This window comes from Vombatus ursinus, unplaced genomic scaffold (genome assembly GCF_900497805.2).
Source record: "Vombatus ursinus unplaced genomic scaffold, bare-nosed wombat genome assembly UNPS02010193.1, whole genome shotgun sequence".
NCBI classification, from domain to species: domain Eukaryota; kingdom Metazoa; phylum Chordata; class Mammalia; order Diprotodontia; family Vombatidae; genus Vombatus; species Vombatus ursinus.
The window spans coordinates 2,473,223-2,495,263 of NW_020949971.1; the positions used below are offsets into that span (position 1 = coordinate 2,473,223).

General features: G+C 49.1%; 1 protein-coding gene across 6 annotated transcripts in view; it reads right to left on the reverse strand.

Annotated features, from left to right (window-relative positions):
• The window catches only part of MTUS1 (microtubule associated scaffold protein 1), a 128,190-nt gene that overhangs the window by 82,366 nt on the left and 23,783 nt on the right, over positions 1 to 22,041 (reverse strand). For 4 of the 6 annotated variants that reach the window (XM_027853640.1, XM_027853636.1, XM_027853637.1 and 1 more), the window contains exon 2: positions 2,012 to 4,194. In XM_027853640.1, coding sequence (XP_027709441.1) covers positions 2,012 to 4,024 — 2,013 coding nt within the window. In that variant the 5' untranslated portion in view covers positions 4,025 to 4,194. Of the gene's footprint in view, positions 1 to 2,011; positions 4,195 to 19,109; positions 19,174 to 19,573; positions 19,664 to 22,041 lie in introns of those variants that run through there. The other 2 variants (XM_027853638.1, XM_027853639.1) reach the window with 2 other exon arrangements.

Consider the following 22,041-nt stretch of genomic DNA (forward strand, 5'->3'; position numbering starts at 1 on the left):
GAGGCCAGGAGGCAGAGCAGAGAGCATTCTGGGCTGGAGGGACAGCCAGAGAGGATTCCCAGAGCCCAGAGAGGGAGGGTTGTATTCAGGGACACCCAGAAAGCTGGGGAGGTCCGGAGGCAGAGTGGAGAGCGATCTAGACAGCCAGAGAGGATGCCGACAGCCCAGAGATGGAGGGTTATATTCAGGGACACCCAGAAAGCCAGACGTACTAGATGGAAGAGAACGTGTTGGGGAGTGAGGTGTGAGACTGGACAGGAAGGACAGGCCAGAAGATGAAGGACTTCAAAGGCCCAACAGAGCATTTCATCTTTGACCCTGGAGGTGATACGGAGCCCCTGGGGGGTTACTTAGTAACTGGAGGGAGGGGCGATGCAGTCAGACTTGGGCTTTAGGAAAGTCACTTTGGTGGCCGAGTGCAGGATGGACTGGAGCGGGGGGAGCCCGAGGCAGGCAGCTCCCCGCCAGCAGCCATAACAACAGTCCCAGCATGAGGCAATGAAGGCTGACACTGGGGGGTGGCCGTGTCAAAGCAGTGGAGGGGGCGCATTTGGGAGATGTCAAAAAGGGAAAACTGGCTTGGATATGGCTGGCGAGGAGTCCAGGGAGGTGCTGGTGCATCCACAGTAATGGGGAATCTGGGAAGAGGGCAGGGTTTGGGGGAAGAGAGAAGGAGTTCAGCTTGGGACATGCTCCATGAAGACATCTATGGGAGCCTGGAGGTCAGGAGAGAGGTTAGGGCTGTACCCGTCGATCTTAAAGTCAGCTGCACTGAGATGCTAGCTGTGCACCGAGCTGGGGACAGCCTGGCCAGACCTCGGAGGCAGCAAAGGGTCTGAATCAGGGCCACAGCCCTGGAGGGGAGAGAGTTCCGGACAGGAGAGAGGCTGGAAAGGAGGAAGCAGAAGGCTTGTCCGGTGATCGGAGGAATGGTAGGGAGCTGAAGTCCACACCAATATGACAAACCTGGAGGCATGGAAGAACTGTGGAAACTTCCACAGAAACGGGGAATTCTGGAGGCGACCAGCAAAGATAATGAGCTCTGTGGGAACTTGGAGTCTGGAAGACTCGGGTTCAAATTCTGCCTCAGACAGTTACTGGCTGTGTGGCCCTGGGCAAGTCACTTCACCCTGGCTTGCCTCGGTTTCTTCAACTGTAAAATGGGGAGAAAAATCATCGCTGCCTCCCAGGGTTGTGGTTGCACCCATTCAAGGATCTGCTCTCATGCTTATTCTTTGCACTCTTATTTGCCTTCTTCAGTCCCTCAGAACATCTGGGTTTTAATCACAGTACTCAGACAAGGTCTCCTCACCTGGTGGCTGACCCCCAGGGGCTGGCCCTCCAGCTCACACCGGCCCCAGGTCCAATGAATTCTCACACAGCCCATGACACAATTTACAAGCAAATTATATTCTACCTGCCCTCCCTGTTGAGTGTGAGACTTACGTGGACAAGTACAAATGGGTGCCAAATGCTAGCAGGTCAACGTCTTCTGACCTCCCGTCCCCCTCCTCTCCCCACCTGGGCCCACTGGTCCCTTCCAGCCCCACCATCCCACGCTTCCGTGGCCTAATGGAGATGCCAGCCAATCCTGGAGGTGGGGGAGGACCCAAAGCCCTCAGTTTTCATCATCAACCACCTACATGTCTACAGCTAGTCCAAGTTTGTAAAGCATGTATACGCATTTACCCACTTAAATGTCATAAGTACCCTGTGGGGTAGGTAATACCACTATTATTGCCCCCATTTTACAGGTGGGGAAACTGAGCTCAGAGGGTAGTTTAGGGGACTTGCCCGGTAGGTGAGAGACAGGGGGACTTGAACTCAGGTCTTCCTGGCTCCAACTCCAGCATTTCAGTGACTGGCTGGCAGACAGGCTAAGAACCCTCCAACACAAATCCACCTCCATTTTGAAGTCGCACCATCGTCCCAACTGCGGGTGTGACTTTTGAGCCATTTCCAGGGCTCTCCCATGCCACTGTCCACTGAACCAGGCCCAAGGAAAACTCACCGGGGCAGGACCGCAGGCGGACAGAGCGGTCACCACCTCCCTCTGTGCTTCCTGGGTGCCCGGGGGCATGGGCACGCCTCCGTCCGTACTCGTGCGCCTCTCAGTGCTGGCTCCATCGGAGGCGGGAGCTCGAGGCTCTTGCAGAGCAGATTCCGCCGTTCTCACGGGGGCATTTGGGGCATCCGCGCCCCGGTGGGGCCCCATGGCTCCAGCCGCAGACCCTGGCAGGCGCCCAGCCTTGGACAGACTGGCTTGGGGGCCGCTGCCTGCGTGGTTCGCTCTCGGCTCCCGGGCTGCTCTGGGAGCCTCCTGGGAAGCGTTTCTGGAATGGGTTGTGACATGCACCACCTGGCTGCTAATGAGCTTAAGGAGGGGCGGCCTGTGGCTCTTACTCGGGAGGACGTCTGCCTTGGCACTGGCCTTCCACTCAGCTCTGCTAGGCCCGCTGCTCGAGGGCAGCTCTGCCGGTGGGGGCCCTGCGGGCGGTGGGGGCCTTGCTGCTGCAGCCGCCGGCTCTCGGGGCCGCAGCACCCCACGAGAGATTACCTTGGCTTTCACGTTCTTGAAGTTGGGCCTGGGAAAGCTGATCTTCTCTGTCCTGTGGAGGCTGCTTCCTGCTGGGCTCCCCGGCTTGGGCGCAGGTTTTCCCAGGACTTTGCCGAGGGCAGGTTTTAGCCCCTTGATGGGGGCCAGTTTCCTACTGGGGTGCTTGGCCAGCTCTCGAGTGATTTTTCCTTTTTCAGAAGATTTCTCCTTTGTTTTCTCAGGAAGCAAGACAGAAAAAGTCTCATTGGGGCACCCAGGGATAGCTGGCGGCAGATAACCAACATCAGTGGGGCTGGAAACGCTATCCGCTCCCGGCCCCGGCGACCCAAGCGATGGGGCCACTTCCCAGCCCGGCGGGGGACTTCCTGCCAGTGGGGTTCCCCCAGGATGGCTTCCGTCGCCCAGGCTGCCCTCAGGAGAGGCCATCTCATTCAGTCGGTCTCCTGGCTGACACAGCTGTTCCGCGGGGTCACTGAAAGGTGGCCTGTCCACAGGGCAGTCAGCCTCTGGACAGTACCCTGACAGCGGCACGGCTGGGGCACACAAAGTCTGCGAAGGGGGCTCCCCATTTGGTCGGTCTTCATATAAGCCAAAAGCCTTCTCTGTCAGAGGCATACATGAACCACTAAGCCCTTCCAAACCTGGCCCGGGGACTTCGGTCATTTCCTGCTGAAAGCCGTTGGTGAGAGCGCCAAGCATCTTCTCTGCAGAGCGCGGGCTCTCGGCATCTGCCGGGGCATCTATCTGCATGGCTGTCTCAGATATAACGAGATATGTGGTGTTGGAGACCTCACGAGGCTCCTGGGCAGCAACCCCGGGAGGGATCCCCGAGTCCTCGCCAGCCGGGTTGTCTCCTGTGCACACGTCAGAAGAACAGGCAGGAGCTGCCGTAGCCTGGCCGCGTGGGAGCCCCGGGTGGGGCAGGCTTCCCTGCGGAGCCGATGCGTCCAGGGCATCAGGCGTTGCCACGGTGCCCCGGCCTGCACCCGTCATTTCCCACCCTTCTTCCAGGCTGAGCACAGCAGGGCCCGGCGTCCCCTTAGCATCTCCACAGTCATGTCTCCACTCTCTGGGCCCTGAGAGCTGAACCCTCTGAGCCTGGGCACTGTTATACAGGTATTCTGGTTCCAGCAGACCCCTCTTGTCATTCACCCAGGACCCCCCTGGTACCTCACCACGCATCCCTGACCTTGCAGACAGAGGCCATGCCTCCCGAGAGACGTCCTCATCCCCCGCAAACACTTTGGTACAAGAATTGGTTAAGGAAATCCTTTCCCCATCCGCCCCCAGCGTGTGCAAGTGGGCTTCCTGAGCATCCTGTGGGCTGAGGTGGGGGAACGAGTCCCAGCGTGCGGGAAGGAAGGTGGGTGTTCCTTCAGGCGCCAACTCCTTCCCACGTTTCTCCCCTCGAAATAAGGCCGGCTGGGGGGCCTCGTGCTCTTTCTCTTCCCATTTCTGAAGGTTCATTCTGGATCGACCTTTTCAGCTAGTTCAACACAAAGGTGAAGAAAAGTCAGCGCCTTAAGTGGCTTAAAATCCAACTCGTCTCCTGCTTGGTGAGAAGGCTGGCACCCCAAGCCGAGCAGGCCATGGCTCTTTGTCTGACATTCACCAGGAAGGGAAACACACCTCGCTTCCTAAAATAAATAAAGAAACCTCAGTGTAAATGAAATGCCTAAGAATTACTCATCCCCACTTGACAATGCTTGCCCATTGAAGATTCAGCCTCGGAAACAAAAACTCACTCACCTAAGTAAGAGCTTATTATCAAGTTCCCAACCCACACCCTTTCCAGGGGACCAGGAGCAGGGGGGGAGATAGGGGCTGGTGCCAGCACACCCCCACCGCCCCCTCCTCCCCGCCACCTTTCTGCTCCTGCGCCCCTGGGAGAAGTCCTGACCCCAAGCCCCCACTGCCAGGCACACTCAGGGCTCATCCTCCAACCTGGAAACCAGGAAGCTGGGAGGCGCGCATACCTGGGGAGCAGACAGATAGACAGTCACGGAAGGAGTCCTTCCAGATTTTAGGGTGGCGAGGGGCCAGGCTCACCTTCCATTCTCACTCATGTCATGGGACCCAATGAGGGGAACTGGCATATTCCAGGGCCAGATTTTATTAAGCCCTCAATCCCACCCACTCCCTCCCATTGATGAAAATCCCCAGGGGGAATCCAACCAGAGAGTGAGAATTTGTAAGCCAAAGTCACACAAGCTTGAGAAATAACTGCTGATAAATGCTGCCGCCAGAAGTGGCTGAAACTCAAGGCACCCAAGGCAAACGCACAGAAGGCTGCTTGCAAAACAGACTTCTGAAAGGTCCCCAGGACAAGGGAAAGTCATGAGGCCAGAGCGGTCTCTGAGCTGCTGACCAGGAAATGCTCCAGAACATGCTGGGGCTCCCAGGTGCCTCTCAGAGCCAAGACCGACTCTTCAGGCTGGCACTAGAAGGCCTGGCCAAGTCCAGTCTGGCTCTGACCCCCGCCTAGATGGCCTCCCCCGGCAGGATGTCCCACAGCACCCCCTCACGGCCAGGGAGTGGTCACTCTTCTGCCTCCCTCTCCCCGTCTCACCCCCGGTGAAGTCCCATTCTTTCCTCTGGGCCCAGCTCAGGTGTCTTCTCATGCCAAAGCCTTCTCTGATCTGCCCCACCACCTTGTCTGCCTAGGGCTTTCAGTCCTTTCCCTTGCCCCATCCCATTTTACTTGCCTCATCCCATTTTAATCGCCTCACATTCAGCATGTATACCACCCCTGCCAACCATCTGCCCACCCTGAGGCCAAGAGGCCTGTCACACATCCTGGCGTCCCTGCGGCCAGCTCAGGGCCTTGGACAGGGCAGGTACTCAGTACAGGCTTGCGGATTCGAATTCAGCTCTAAAAGCAAAGCCTGTCTGTAACCAGGCTAACTTCTGTCCAGGAGGCCAGTGAAGACTCGCCCCTCGCCTTCTGGGCTACACTCGTTTCAGGCCAGCCCCAGAGCACGCCCGGGTCTGTGCGTCAGAGGTCACTGAAAGCTAGGGGCTCAACCTCAGCCTCTGACCCTTCAGTCTGCTGGTCCACGAGGGAGGAAATGAGCAGGCAGGCAAGCTGAGCCGAACGTTCCAGAGCTCTGCCTCGGGCCCCTCTCTTGCCTCCCTCACCGCTCCCCACCCCGGCCCATCCAGCCCCCTTCTTGTGATCACTGACAGACGTGCTGTGCGGGCTGGCCTGGGGTCTTTGTCTGTCTGCTGCATCACTGATGCCGCCTGCACCAGGCGAGAGACCGAGGTCCCCCACGGGGTGGAAGGGCCGGAGTGCCTGCCCTGAATCCAAACAAACATTCAGAAGGTCCTATGTGTCCCAGGCATGTTCAACACCGCTCATGGAGGTGCTGGATCCAGGGAAGAGTCCCCAAGGATACCTGACTGGCCCACCCCTCACTCCCCGTGAGTGCGCCAGCTGGCCTGGAGAGCTCTGCTGCTGGTTGTGCCAGACTAGACCCTGTTCACTTAAAGGGGGTTATGGGGAGTATACAAACTCTACTGCAGAACACAGCACCTTCCAGACTGCTTCGTGGCCTCCCAGAGCCAGTCTGGGGCAAGGACACCAGCCCCGGATTCAACACCAGAGGACCTGGATTCAAATCCCACCTCTGAGGCTTAGCACCTAGTGACTTTGGGCAACTCTCTTCTGCACCTGAGGCCTCTATTTCCTCACCTGTAAAATGGGCAGGTTGGAAGGGTCTGGCTCTAGACGCTAGGCTCAAATGAGATGATTTTTGTAAAACACTTTGTAAACCTTAAAGTACTCTATAAATGCTGGCTATTGTTATGGCTATAATATATATCTATTATACTTGATCCTCACAACAACCTGGGATGTAGATGCTATTATTATTATTATCCCCATTTTACAGTTGAGACTGAGGCAGACAGAGGTTCAGTGATTTTCCCAGGGTCACACAGCTAATTGGTGACTGAGGCTGAATTTGAACTCTGGCCTTCCTAACTCCAGGCCCAGTACTCTGTGCACTATTGGCACCTTCCACCTCCCCCTTAAGGGGCGGGAAGTCAATAAATGCTAAGAATCATCCAGGTTTGGGCAAGAATCTGAGGGCACAGGAGCCCAGACACACCACCTGTGTGTCCTCTTCCCAGTAAAAGGCCAAAAGCACTGACTGAGTCAGTTTGGAAAACGAGCAGCCGGTGGGTGCCCCGTCCTTCCTCTGATCACCCCCCCCCAGCGCTGTCCATATGTCAGGGTGACGGGCCTCATCACATAGCACCTCCCCCTCCTCTGCACTGCTACCTCCTGATGCCCCCCCCACCAAGGCAAGAGGGAGGGGGAGAAATATAAACAGGGGGAAAATAGGATGGAGGGAAATACACAGTTAGTAATCATAACTGCAAATGTGAATGGGATGAACTCACCCATAAAATGGAAGGGGGTAGCAGAATGAATTAGAAACCAGAATCCAACAAAATATGTTGTTTAAAAGAGACACACAGATGAGGAAACTGAGGCAATCAAGGTAAAGTGACTTGCCCAGGGTCACACAGATAGTAAATGCCCGAGTCTAATTTTAAACTCAGGTCTGTGACTCCAGGCCCAGTATTCTGTCCACTGTGCCACCTAGCTGCCCAATCCTAAACATATGCACCAAACGACATAACATCCAAATTCTTAAAGGAAAAGTTAAATAAGTTACAGAAGGAAATAGAGTGGTGAGGGACCTCAACTTTCCCCTCTCAGAACTAGATAAATCTAATCATAAAATAAATAAGAATTGGGAAGATAAAAAGAATTTTAGAAAAGTTAGATATGATAGACCTTGAGAGAAAACTGAATAGAAAGACAAAGGAGTATACATTTTTCTCAACTGCACATGGCACTTTCACAGAAACTGACTGTGTATTAGGGTACAAAAACCTCACAAACAATTGCAGAAAAAATATTAAATGCATCCTTTTCAGACCATAATGCAATAAAATTACATTCAATAAAGAGAAGTGGAAACAGATTAAAAATTAATTGGAAACTAATCTAATCCTAAAGAATAAGTGGGCCAAAGAACAAATCGTAGAAACAATAAATAATTTCATTAAAGAGGATGAAAACAATGAGACTACATACCAAAATTTGTGGGATGCAGTCAAAGTAGCACTTAAGGGAAAATTTATATCTCTCATTGTACATCAATAAAAAAGAGAAAGAACAGATCAATGAATTGGGTATGCAATTTATAAAATGAGAAAAAAGAACAAATTTAAATCCCCAATTAAACATCAAATTAAAAATCCTGAAAATCACAGGAGAGATTTAATAAAACTGAAAGTAAAAAAAAAATTGAACTAATAAATAAAACTAGAAGCTGGTTTTATGGGGGGAAAAAACAGATAAACCATTGGTTAATTTGGTTTTTATTTATTTTTTTTAATTTTTATTAATTTATTTTGATTTATTGATAATCACTTCCATATGCTTTTGAGTTTAAAATTTTTCTCCCCCTTCCTCCCCACCACCCTCCCCAAGACAGCGCACAATCTGATATAGGCTATAAATTTACATTCATATTAAACATATTTTCACATTAGTGATGTTGAAAGTAGAAAATTAAAATCAATAGGAGGAACCATCAGAAAGAGGAAACAAAACTCAACAGAAGAGAAAAAAATAACAATTCAGCTTCCATAGTTCTTTCTTTGGGTGTGGATAGCATTTTCCATCACAAAGCCTCTGGAGATGTCTTAGATCCTTGTATTGCCAGGAAGGGTTAAGTTTATCAATATTAGTCATCACACAACATGGCTGTTATTGTGTACAACATTCTCTTGGTTCTGCTCACTTCACTCAGCATCAAACCATACAAGTCTTTCCAGGTTTTTCTGAAGTCAGCCTGTTCATCATTTCTCATAGCACAATAGTATTCCATCACATTCATATACCACAACTTGCTCAGCCATTCCCCAATTGATGGGCATCCTCTCAATTTCCAATTCTTTGCCACTACGAAAAGAGCTGCTATGAATATTTTTGTACATGTAGATCCTTTTCCCATTTGTGTGATCTCTTTGGGATATAGCCCTAGAAGTGCTATTGCTGGGTCAAAGGGTATACACATTTTTATAGCCCATTGGGCATAGCTCCAAATTGCTCTCCAAAATGGTTGGATCATTTCACAACTCCACCAACAATGCATTAGTATTCCAATTTTACCACGTTCTCTCCAACATTTATCATTTTCCTGTTTTGTCATGTTGGCCATTCTGATAGGTGTGATGTGGTACCTCAGAGTTGTTTTGATTTGCATTTCTCTAATCAATAGTGACTTAGAGCATTTTTTCATATGACTATAAATGGCTTTAATTTCTTCATCTGAGAACTGTCTGCTCATATTCTTTGACTACTTATCAATTGGGGAATGGCTTGTATTCTTATAAATTTGACTTAATTCTCTATATATTTTAGAAATGAGGCCCTTATCAGAGAGACTGGTTGTAAAAATTCTTTCCCAATTTTCTACCTTCCTTCTAATCTTAGTTGCATTGGCTTTGTTTGTGCAAAAACTTTTTAATTTAATGTAATCAAAATTATCTGTTTTGCATTTCATAATGTTCTCTATCTCCTATTTGGTCATGAATTCTTCTGTTCTCCATAGATCTGACAGGTAGACTATTCCTTGCTCTCTCAGTTTGCTTATAGTATCAGTCTTTATATCTAAATCATGTACCCATTTTGACTTTATTTTGGTATATGGTGTGAGATTTTGGTCTATGCCTAGTTTCTGCCATACTCTTTTCCAGTTTTCCCAGCAGTTTTTTTTTCAAAGAGTGGGTTTTTATCCCAGAAGTTGGGGTCTTTGGGTTTATCAAATAATATATTACTATAGTCATTGACTACTGTGTCTTGCATACTTAACCTATTCCACTGATCCACCACTCTATTTCTTAGCCAGTACCAAGCAGTTTTGATGATTTCTGCTTTATAATACAATTTAAGATCTGGAATGGCTAGGCCACCTTCCCCTGCATTCCTTTTCATTAGTTCTCTTGATATTCTGGACCTTTTGTTCTTCCAAATGAATCTTGTTATTATTTTTTCTAACTCTATAAAATAATTTTTTGGTAGTACAATTGGTATGGCACTGAATAAGTAAATTAGCTTAGGTAGAATTGTCATTTTTATTATTTTAGCTCGGCATACCCACGAGCAACTGATGTTTTTCCAATTATTTAGATCTGATTTTATTTGTGTGAAAAGTGTTTCGTAATTGTGTTCATAGAGTTCCTGGTTTTGTTTCGGGAAGTAGACTCCTAAATATTTTATAATGTCTACAGTAAGTTTAAATGGAACTTCTCTTTCTATCTCTTGCTGTTGGGCTTTGTTGGTAATATGTAGAAATGCCAATGATTTATGTGGGTTTATTTTATAGCCTGCAACTTTGCTAAAATTGTTTATTATTTCAAGTAGTTTTTTACTTGATTCTCTGGGATTCTCTAAGTATAACATCATGTCATCTGCAAAGAGTGATAGCTTTGTTTCTTCTTTGCCTATTCTAATGCCTTCAATGGCTTTTTCTTCTCTTATTGCTAAATCTAACGTTTCCAGTACAATGTTGAATAACAGTGGTGATAATGGACATCCTTGTTTCACCCCTGATCTTATTGGAAATGCTTCCAGCTTGTCCCCATTACATATTATGCTTGCTGAAGGTTTTAGATAGATGCTATTTATTATTTTAAGGAAGACTCCATTTATACCTATGCTCTCTAGTGTTTTTAATAGGAATGGGTGTTGTATTTTGTCAAAAGCTTTTTCTCCATCTATTGAGATGATCATGTGGTTTGTGTTAGTTTTGGTGTTGATATGATGGATTATGCTGATAGTTTTCCTTATATTGAACCAGCTCTGCATTCCTGGTATAAGTCCTACCTGGTCACAGTGTATTATTCATGTGATAAGTTGCTGTAATCTATCTGCTAATATTTTGTTTAAAATTTTTGCATCTACATTCATTAGAGAAATTGGTCTATAATTTTCTTTCTTTGTCTTGACTCTTCCTGGTTTAGGTATCAGCACCATATTTGTATCATAAAAAGAATTTGGTAAGATTCCTTCTTTACCTATTTTACCAAACAGTTTATATATTATTGGAATTAATTGTTATTTAAATGTTTGATAGAATTCGCATGTAAATCCATCTGGCCCTGGAAATTTTTTTCTAGGGAGTTCATCAATGACTTGTTCAATTTCTTTTTCTGAGATGGGGTTAAGTATTTTACTTCCTCTTCTGTTAATCTGGGCAATTTTTATTTTTGTAAATATATATCCATATCACTAAGATTGTCAAATTTGTTGGCATATAGTTGGGCAAAATAATTCCTAATTGTTGTTTTAATTTCCTCTTCCTTGGTGGTAGTTTCACCCTTTTCATTCTTGATACTGGTAATTTGGTTTTTTCTTTCTTTTTTTTAATTAGATTAACCAAAGGTTTATCTATTTTATTGGTTTTTTCATAAAACCAGCTCTTAGTTTTATTTATTAGTTCAATAGCTTTCTTAATTTCAATTTTATTAATTTTTCCTTTGGTTTTCAATATTTCTAATTTGGTGTTTAATAATTTGGTTTTTAAAAAGAAAAATAAATTAACAATATCAAAAATGAAAAGGGTGAATTCACCACCAATAAAGATGAAATTAAAGAAATCATTAGGAAATATTTTGCCCAATTATATGCCAATGAATCTGACAATCTAAGTGAAATGGATGAATGTTTACAAAAATATAAATTTCTCAGATTAACAGAAGAGGAAATGTCTTAGAAAAAGAAATTGAACAAGCCATCAGTGAGCTTCCTATGAACAAATCCCCAGGACCGGATGGATTCATGAGTGAATTCTACCAAACATTTAAATAACAATTAATTCCAAATCCATATAACCTATTTGGAAAAGTGGGCAAAGGAGGAGTCCTACCAAATTCCTTTTATGACACAAATGTGGTGCTGATACCTTAATGAAGAAGAGCAAAAACAGAGAAAGAAAACTAAAGACTAATGTCACTAATGAATATTAATGCAAAAATGTTAAGTAAAATACTAGCAAGAACATTACAGCAACATATCGCAAAGGCCATACACCACGACCACATGGGATTTATACCAGGAACATAGGGCTGGTTCAATATTAGGAAAACCATCAACATATAATTGACCATGTCAATGATAAACCAACAGAAAGGGCAGCTAGCTGGCATAATGGATAGAGCACCAGCCCTGGAGTCAGGAGGACCCGAGTTCAAATGCAGCCTCAGACACTTGACACTTACTAGCTGTGTGACCCTGGGCAAATCACTTAACTCCATTGCCTAGGCCCCCCCCCAAAAAAAACCATTATCTCAATAGATGCAGAAAAAACTTTTGACAAAATACACTCATCTCTATTAAAAACACTGGAAAGCATAACAATAAATGGAGCTTTCCTTAAAATGATAAGTAGTACTTATCTAAAACATCAGCAAACATTTTCTGTAATGGGGATGATCTAGAAGCTTAATTCCCAATAAGATCGGGGTGAAACAAGGATGCCCATTATCACCATTATTATTCAATATTGTACTGGAAATGCTAGCTATAGCAATAAGTTGAAGAAATTAGAATAGGCAATGAGGAAACAAAAACATTATTTTTTGCAGATGATATGGTATACTTAGAGAATCTCAGAGAATCAACTAAAAATAGTTGAAACAATTAACAACTTTAGTAAAGTTGCAGGATATAAAATAAACTCACATAAAACAGCAGCATTTCTATATTTTACCTACAAAGCCCAGGAACAAGAGATAGAAAAAGAAATTTCATTTAAAATAACTGTAGCCAATACTAAATACTTGGGAGTCTACATGCCAAGACAAACCCAAGAACTATATGAACACAAAAACACTTTTTACACAAATAAAGTCAGATCTGAATAACTGGAAAAATATCAGTTGCTCATGGATAGGCTGAGCCAATATAATGACATAACCATTCTACCTAAATTTGCTTATTCAGTGATATACCAATCAAACTACTAAAAAAAATATTTTATAGAGCTAGAAAAAAATAACAAAATTCATCTGAAAGAATAAAAGGTCAAGAATATCAAGGGAATGAATGGAAGGAAAAAAATGTGAAAAAAGGCAGCCTAGAAATACAATATCTCAAACTGTATTATAAAGTGGTAATCATAGAAACAATCTCTTACTGAGTAGGAAACAGAGTGGTAGATCAGTGGAATAAACCGAGTACACAACACACAGTGATCAGTGACTATAGCATATAATGTTTGAAAAACCCAGAGCTCCAAGCTTTTGGAATAAGAACTCACTATTTGACAAAAACTGCTGGGAAAACTAGAAAGTAGTTGTACAGAAACTAGGCATAGACCAACAGCTCACATCATATACCAAGATAAGGTCAAAAATCCATCCATGATTTAGATATAAAGGGTGATATCCTAAGCAAATTAGTGGAGAATGGAATATTTTACCTGTCAGACTTAAGGATAAAAGAAGAATCTATGACCAAACAAGAGATAGAGAGGATTATTGGGTGTAAAATGGGTAATTTTGATTACATCAAATTAAAAAGGTTTTGCACAAACAAAACCAATGCAGCCAAGATTAGAAAGAAAGGAGGAAACCAGAGGAAATTTTTACCACAAGTTTCTATGATAAAGGCTTCATTTCTCAAACATATAGACAACCAAGCCAAATTTATAAGAATAAAAGTCATTCCCCAATTGATCAATGGTCAAAGGATATGAACAAGCAGTTGTCAGAAGAAGAAATTGAAGCTATCTATACTCTTATGAAAAAATGCTCTAAACCACTATTGATAGGAGAGATGCAAACTAAAACAATTCTGAGGTACCACCTCACACTATCAGATTGGCTAACATGACAAAAAAAGAAAATGACAAGTGCTGGAGGGGATGTGGGAAAACTGGGACACTAATCCACTGTTGGTGGAGTTGTGAACTGATCCAACCATTCTGGGGAGCAATTTGGAACTATGCCCAAAGGGTTATAAAACTATGCATGCCCAAAGAGGTAAAAGAAAAAGAGAAAGGACCCACATGGACAAAAATATTCACAGCAGCTTTCTGTGGTGGCCAAGAATGGGAAATGGAGGGGATGCCCATCCATTGGGGCATGGCTGAACAAGCTGTGGTATACGAGTGTGATGGAATACTCTTGTGCTAGAAGAAATAACCAGGGGGATGGTTTGAGAAAAACCTGGGAAGATCCATACGAACGGTACAAAGAGAAGGGAGCAGCAAGGTAGTAATGATAAATCAACAGTTACAATTAGCCCAGCCAGTTTCAAAGGGCCCATGATGAAAAATGCTGTCCACCTCCAGAGAAAGAATCAATGGAGCCTGAATACAGACTGAAGCATAAAGTTTTCACTTTCTTTAGTTTTGTGTGTGTGTGTGTGTGTGTGTGTGTGAACATAGCTAATACAGAAAAATGTTTTGCATAATTTCACATGTATAATTGACATCACATTTCTTGTCTTCTCAATGGGTGAGGGAGAGAATTTGGAACTCAAAATTTTTTTTAAAAAAATGAATGTTACAAATAAATACATATATATATATATATATACACACACACATATCTCTCATCTCTCTCCTTCCCATCTTTCTCTCTCTCTCTCCCTCTCTCTCTCCCTCCCATCTGTCATCTCCCCCCCTCCCATATCTCTCATATGTCTATATATCTATCAATATAGACATAGATATATGAAGGAGCTGTGTGGTCACGAGTATCCTGAACAGAAATTTCCAGAAGGTCAAACTCCTTCCTCCAGTCCTGCTCAGAAATGCTTTTGGGCCGCCTGGCACATAGCAGGTGCTTAATCAGTGCTTATCGGCTGCTTTCCTGACAACCGCCGTGGCTGCTGAACTTGTCCTTCCTCACTCCTGCCGGGACAGAGCCATCCCTAACAGCATCACTTTCGAGTCTTCAGGCCAGGCTGTCCTGCTCTGGTCTGGCAGCCAGCTGCCAGCATTGGCAGGCCGACAGGCTCACCGACACCTGGGCCACATCACCGGCCAGGGGCTATCTCAAAGGCCAGTGAAAGCTAGGAGCCACAGTTCAGCACTTGGCCCTGGGCAGTCAGCCTGGAAACCTCCCCCACCCATCCACATTGCACCGCACCGCAATCCACCACCCTGGTTTCACAACTCCGCCTCGAGCCTGGTGCCCACACTCCTCTGAGTTACCGCAGCCCGCCCTGGGGCAAACTGAACAGGTTGACCCAGCATGCCTTCTACCCCCCAAGAAACAAATCCAAATGGGCCTGCCCCGTCCCAGTTTCCTAAAACCCTAATTACTTGCCATCATCCACATGACTCAAGAGAAAACAAAGCACCAGAGAGGGTTTAATGTGTTTTCCAATAGTTGGCAATGGGGCTGAGCCACTTAGTAGGGATTTTGAATAATTCAGAAGGCAAACGCAGATTTGAAATAATGACCTTTTACAATTTCTTCTCATCCTCCCTTGCTGCCGGGCCAGGGATTAACCGAACAGAACCCTAGTTCTGTGTCAAAGGTCCCCCTTTACAACCCAGACAACCCAAACCAGAGAACTGCAAGCCATCAGGGCCTCGCTGCTGGACAGTGGGCTCCTCAATGGCCGAGACCGCTTTTTGAAAGCTTTCTTTGACCCTCCCGGCACATAGTAGGTGCTTAATAAATGCTTGGTGATTTGACTTGATTCCAAGGGGGCAGGTGGCCTTCCCAGTTTATCTAGGTCCACCAACTTCTCTTGGCAAAACTGAGAAAGGCAAATCCTTCCAGCAAAACCCCTTCAAAATAACACCACAACCTGCTGGGTGCGCCCCCAGCCTGCAACAAGCTCAGAGGATCTTAGGTCTGGACCCAACGGGATCCTTCAAGGTCACCGAGGCCCATCTTCTCACCGCAGAGAGGGAGCGACTGAGCTCCAGGGAGGTTAAGGCCGGGACTTGAAGTCGGGCCTCCATCTCTGGCTCCCTGTCCCACACACAGTGCACATTTCATAAATGCGCAGTGATCGACTGCTCAGGTCACAACACTACGGAGGGTCAAGGGGGGGGTAAGGTGTGTGGCGCAGGCACTGTTCCTACTGACACACCTTCCCACTCACCTTGTTCAGCACAATCTCTGGTTCAAACATCCAGTCGGACTCAGGAAAGTGCAACCCGCTTTTCCATTTCCAATTCCCTGCTCTAAGGCATCTTTTCCATATGACTTTTGTTTCTTAAACTAAAAACATTTCACTCCACGTGGGCTGGAAGTCTTGCAAGACTGTTCCCGAGAGCACGGAGGTGGCCCCATGAGGAGCCGGGCTGCTCCAATGACTGCCCCTCCCTGATGACCCACGCTGGTCAGCACCTGCTAAGCCCACGGCAGGGCGAGGCTTCCGAGCTAATTCGGTCCCGCACACACTGATGAAGGGCCTACTGTGTGCAGATCCCTGCTTCGTGGAGGCGCCTCAGGGAAGGTTGCCTGTACTCACTCCAGGCTGATGTGATCGAGCCCTGCCCCTAGTCCTGAGCGGGGCCAGGACGGTGCTGTACAGATGCAAGCAGGGCTGCCCGAATCATGAAATGGGCGACTTCCTTGGCCCCTCCTCTGGCCCGGCTCTGCTAAGAGCCTGGATTCTGGGACATCCCTCTCACTCCCTTCCCCACCGGAATTTGCTTCAGGGCACCAGGGCTGGGTCTGAGGGATGTTAACATCACCCCGGCAACAAGCAGCATTCACCAAGCCCTTCGTGTTCTTGGCGCATTCACAAACAGGCTCACGAGTACCTCTACATGAGACTCGGGAGCCGCACAAATCATCCCCATTTTATAGATGAGAGAACTGAGGTGAAACCACTTCCCCACAGCGGCCGCTAGGTGGCACCAGAGTGCACAGAGGGCAGGGTCTGAAGTCATCAAGATCAGAGTTCAAATCCAGCCTCAGACACTTACTTAGCTCCATGACCCAGACCAAGTTGTTTGACCTGTCTGCCTCAGTTTTCTCAACTGTAAAATGGAAGTAATATTAGCACCTCCCTCCCAGGGTTGTTGTGAGAACCAAATGAGATCATCATAAAGCACTCAGCACAGTACTAGGCACGGAACAGTCACCTAATAAATGCTTGTTCCCACCCTTACGGTCACACAGCTCACACACATCCAAGGCAGGATTTGAATCCACATCTTTGTGACTCCAAGTCCAATGGCATCTACTCCACGGGCCATCTGGTCTGGCCTCATTTTACAGATGAGGAAACTGAGGGTCTCAGGGGGTGACTCCCCTCCTGTCCCTTCCCCCAAGACATGAAGGGGGCAGTGAAGCTTAAATGTCACTGAACGGCCCCCATCTCCCAGGGCCCAACATCTTGTTTTTGCCCCTGACCAATGACTGCCCTGGCAGAGGGAACTCCCAGGTGAGGGAATGCCCTCTACTGATGTCGCTCTGCACCCTCTTGGCAACCTGGAGCCTTAGAAAATCCTGGGGCCAGTGACTTGCCCAGGGACATGCAGAGAGGCAGTACTAGAGGCTGTGCTTGAAGGCAGGCAGGGCTTCATGGCTCCCAGGCTGGCTCTCCACCCACTGAGCCACACTGCCTCTCCCAAATCAGGCTTAAAGTCAGTTCTTTGTCCAATTCCTGACTTTCCCTGAAACACACCCATTTATTGCATTTAAAGGACTATTGTTTGGAAAGGTAAACCACAGTCTGAGGAGGGGTTCTTAACCTTTTTGGGGGCCTGCCCCTATGGGCAGGTGAGGCATTGATGCCTCCTCCAAATCACATTTTTAAATGTCTGATGGAAATGCTCAACTGAGCTCAAGGTAACAGAAAATAAAGCCGGTGCTTTTCCCCCTCCAAGGTCATGGTTGCCCGAGATCTACCCTGGACCCAAGCGAAGGGCCCCTGCTGGGGTGGGGGCACCACTGTGGGCCTAGGGGAGGATGAGGGGATGCCACTGCACCTCCCCAGGAAGATGTCCCCGGCCCAGGCAGCAGGTAAGTACAGGTATAAACACCAAGGGAGAGCCAGAAGCAAGAAGGCCAGAGGAGCCAGGCAGCAAGGATGGCTCCTGCACCCCCTTGGCTCACCCACCAGGGCACCAAGGTCCAGGCCACCCAAGGCCACACAGGTCTGGAGCAGAAGGGGCAGGATTTGAATCCAGGCCCTTTGGCTACATGGTTAGTGCTCTTTTCCACTGGGCCAATGAGTGTCTCTCTGTGAGGCCAGACAGAGAAGCAGAAAGAGTGATGGTGAAGCCCTGAGGGGGAGAGAGAGAGAGAAAGTATAGGAGCAGAAGCAGGTACCCCATGGAAACCTCTGACTCAGGGAAAGAGGTGGAGTCGTCACTAGTGTCCTAGGAAAAACAGGAGGAGGGGAGGGGGAGGGGAGAAGGAAAAGGAGGAGGGGAGGAAGAAAGGAAGAAGTGGAAAAGGGAGAGAAAGAAGAGGGGGAGGGGAGGGAGAAGAGTGAGGAGAAGGGAGGAGGGGGATGGAGGAGGAAGAAGGGAGAAGAAGACTGCTCAGGGAACCCTATGGGGACACCCTCAGGCAGGATTCTGAAGACTGTCCACCCACCAGGTTCTCCTCCCCTGCCCACTGGAAACACAGGCAGCCGACTAGGGCAAGGACACCAGCTTTCTACAAACTAGCTGGCCCGAGCCTCTTGAAAAGGAAGGGAGATCAGAAAAGGGGTAGCAGCAGGCCCCCACAGAACTGCACGAAAGCCCTGCCTCTCCGGCTTACTAGCGGCTGTGTGACCTTAGCCAAGGGCCTGCCCCCTCTGGGCTTCCTCAGTATCCTCCAGTATAAGGTGAGGGTGCTGGCCGAGGTGACCTGTGACATCCTTCCCATCTCCAAGGGCGCTCACCTAGTGGGGAAACGAAACCCCAGAGACCTCGAGAGTCTGACCCCTCAGGGCTATTTGGAAAACGGGCCTTCCTTCCCAAGGTGCCAGCCCCAACCCCCCCCACACACACTCCAAACTTAGACCGCTGCCCCCACCCCCACCCCCACCCCTCCCCCAATGCTCTTCCTAGAAGAGACTTTGAAGCTTTGCTTTTTGCAGCCCTGAAACACTTTGCTCCCTTTGAAGGGGAGGACAGGACAGACCCATGAGCTATTTCCTGTGGTCCTGAGGGGTTTACAGCAGGGCAGTGAGGAAGTCAGACGGCTCCCTCCTTGCCCGCTCCCAGCACCCACCCCTGGCCCGGCAGTGACTGCTGGCATTCTCAAGAATCAGAAAGGCAGAGGTGAAAGGGACCCCAGCAGCCACCTAATTCCATCTCTCACTTTGCAGCTGAGGAAAATGAGTCTCGGTGACTCGCCCAAGGTCACCCAGGCTTTTGGTGGGATTTGAACCCAGGTCCTCTCCTCTGCACCGGGCCACGGCACCTCCCTAAGGCTTAGGATGCTCCCTCTCTGTGCCCCCCTCATGTGCAGCAGCCTGTTCCCCCTCCCCAACACTGGCCAGCCGGAGATGCTCAGCCCTCCTACTGTTCCCGAGCCTCGGCTGATGGGACCTTACCGGGAGCAAGGACAGCGCCCTCTTCTCCCTCTCTCTGGGCTCCGCTCAGCTCGGGGGGCAGCGCCTCTGTGCCCCTGCCCCTAGAACCAAGCTAGATTCCGGAGCAGAGAAAGGAAGGAAATAAACATTTATTAAGCACCTACTACGGGCCAGCCACTGCACTATGAGAGTCACGAACAGTACATTAGCTCCTCACTAGAAGGAGAAGAGAGGGAGGGAGGGAGGGAGGGAGGGAGGGGAGAAGAGGAAAGAGAGGAGAAGAAAGGAGAGAGACAGGAGGGCAGGGGAGGGGGAGTTGAGAAAGGAGACGAAGAAAAGGAGAGCGGAGCAAAGGAGGACAAGGACCATGAAGACAGAGGGAGGGGAAGAAAGGAGGGAAGGAGAGGAGGAAGGCGGAGAGGAGAGGAAGAGGAGGAGCCGCAGACACCACCCTCCCTCCCTCCTTGGCTCGCTCACAGACTCACCCCTTTGGGGGCCTCCCGCAGGGGTCCAAGTTCAAATCCAAGGGGGGCCGGCACAAGGGGAGCTCTAGTGGGGGGCGCCGTGCTCCCAGGGCAGAGGGGCTCCCCGGGGGGGGGCAGCCTCAATGGGTGACCGCCTCCGCGCCCAGCATTGGCTCGCTGCGCAGGCAGGCGGGCAGGGGGCCAGAAGGCTGGAGCCAGGAACACCCCGCTCCCCGCCCCCTCCCACAGAGGCTGAGGTCTGGGCTGGCCCAGAGAGGGCAGGCAGGCGACCGGTGGTCCGAGTGAGCAGCCCAGGGCACCCCGGAGTGGCGCAGCGCAGCGAGCGCCAGGGCGTCCGCCGCGGGCCGCTGCCTTCCCCAATCCCCCTGGGACCCTCGTCCTCAGCCCCAGCAGCCCCTACTTGCCGAGCACCCCCACTCCTCTCCTCTCCTAGGCTGGCCCCAAATAGGAAGCCGGCAGCCCGGGGTCTCCCAGCCACTGCAGTCCCCTGCTGCACAGACTGCTAGCTGCCGGAGCACCCCTTTCTGTCCCGTAGAGATCACTTCCCCAGCCCGCCCACACACACTCAAACCCCTGCCCCGAACCAATGAGCAGGTACTGCTCCTTTCATCCTCGGCTCGTCTGTCCGCAGCAGCCAGCATAGAGTAGGTACTCCACAGAGGCGTTCTGATTGGCTTCCAGAGCCTTCCCACCAGGCCACCCCGCCGAGGAGTTTATATTTGATCCTCAGAGGTCACAGGGTCGTGTCTAATTTTATCTGGTACCAAAGTGTGCCTCACTGAGATTGGTCCTACTAGAACCCTGGGTTCACCGCCTGCCGGGGGAAAGCCTGCTGGCTCCCTGCATTACCACAGAGAGCTAGGAGAGGATGGTTAAACCATTGACCACAGCTGAGCTGACGCCACCGACCCACCAGCCCTCTCCACCGGGGAGCTCCAGCTTCCTTCTGCCCTGACCCATTCCCAGAACAGATAGGGGCCTCCCTGATGGCAGGCAGCTGGGACATGAAGGCACCAAGGCCAGCGAGATCCTACCGGTAAAGCACAGTGTCTGGCATCTAGTAGGTGCTCAATAAATGCTGCTTCCCACACACACACACACACACACACACACACACACACACACACACACAGAACAGTCGCTGATTTGTCCATAATCCCGTGACAAGCCCTCAGATCAAACACCAGACCCGGGACGTTGGAGAAACAATACTTGGAATCACCTCCTCAGGTAAGTAAGCAAAACAAGTTTTCCAGACTCTGAATTTCAAAATCACTTCCTCCCGATTCATCCACTCAGAAGGTTCTAAACACACCCACAAAGAAGAAAGTGGCAGAAGGAAAGACTCCAAGAAATAAAAACACCAAACCTCACACTGACCCAGGGCCAATTCCCTGAAAATCACTGAAGTTAAAAACAGATAAAATTTTTAAAAGAGGAAGCAGAAAAAAGTCTTTAAAGGAATCTCTGGTTAAATAACTAAGATTTATGCAATCTGTTTCTGTGGAGGATTCTAATCAGCATCTGTTAAGAAATGAGGGTGACACGGCCCCACTCACCCACCCACCCACTCCAGGGCTATCTGACTTAAGCAACAGAGTATAAAACTGAAATACTACCAGCTGACCACTCAGCTGCCTATGAAGCCGAATCAGGAAAAACCATGTTTTAAGAAGTGAGATATTTCTATTCCTGACATCCAAAAGGGAGCCTAGGTTAGCATGCAGTTACTTCAGCCTAGGAAGCTGCCCTCTGTCCCTCTGCCCTGAAAGGTCATTCATGAGGGTCCCTGAGAAAGGAAGAGGACGCAGAAATGTGCTGAAAGACCCTGAGCGCCAGGCCAGGCCCATGGCCTTCCTTCACGCCCCGTTCAAATGCCACTTCTGCCAAGGATTGGCGCACTCCTCAAAGCTCCCTGAACGTCTCCTGGGCCTGGCCTGCCTGCTGTGCCCCGGGCACTCCCCTGCCTCCCTCAGACGGGGAGCGTGGCTCCTGGCTGCAAACCCCTGCGTCCCCTGCCCCAGCACCTCGTCCATCCTGACACCCAACTGGAGGAAGGCAGAGCTGGGAGGGAGCTCGCAGGCTTTCCAATCCCATCCCTGCCCGAGGCTGCGGCCGCCGACCTCTGCTGGAACATCTCGCCCCCCACCTCCCAAACAGCCCCCTCCACTCTGGGACAAGCCCGATGGTGGGCAAGTACTCCCTGGGAAGGAGCCTCTGGGCCTCCTCCCCAGGATTCTGCCCTCGGGGACCAAGCCACAGAAGCAGAACCCCTCCTCCCTCCCGAGTCAACCCTGCAAATACCTGAAGTCAGCTACCATGGGCCCTCGAGTCTTCTCCAAGCTTTTAATCCAATCCTCACTGGGCCAGGACTCCAGGCCCGCCTGGAGACGCTCTGCAGTCCTCCTCAAACCGTGATGCCCAGGACCCGACACACTCCTGCTGGGGAGGTCTGACCAGGACGTGGT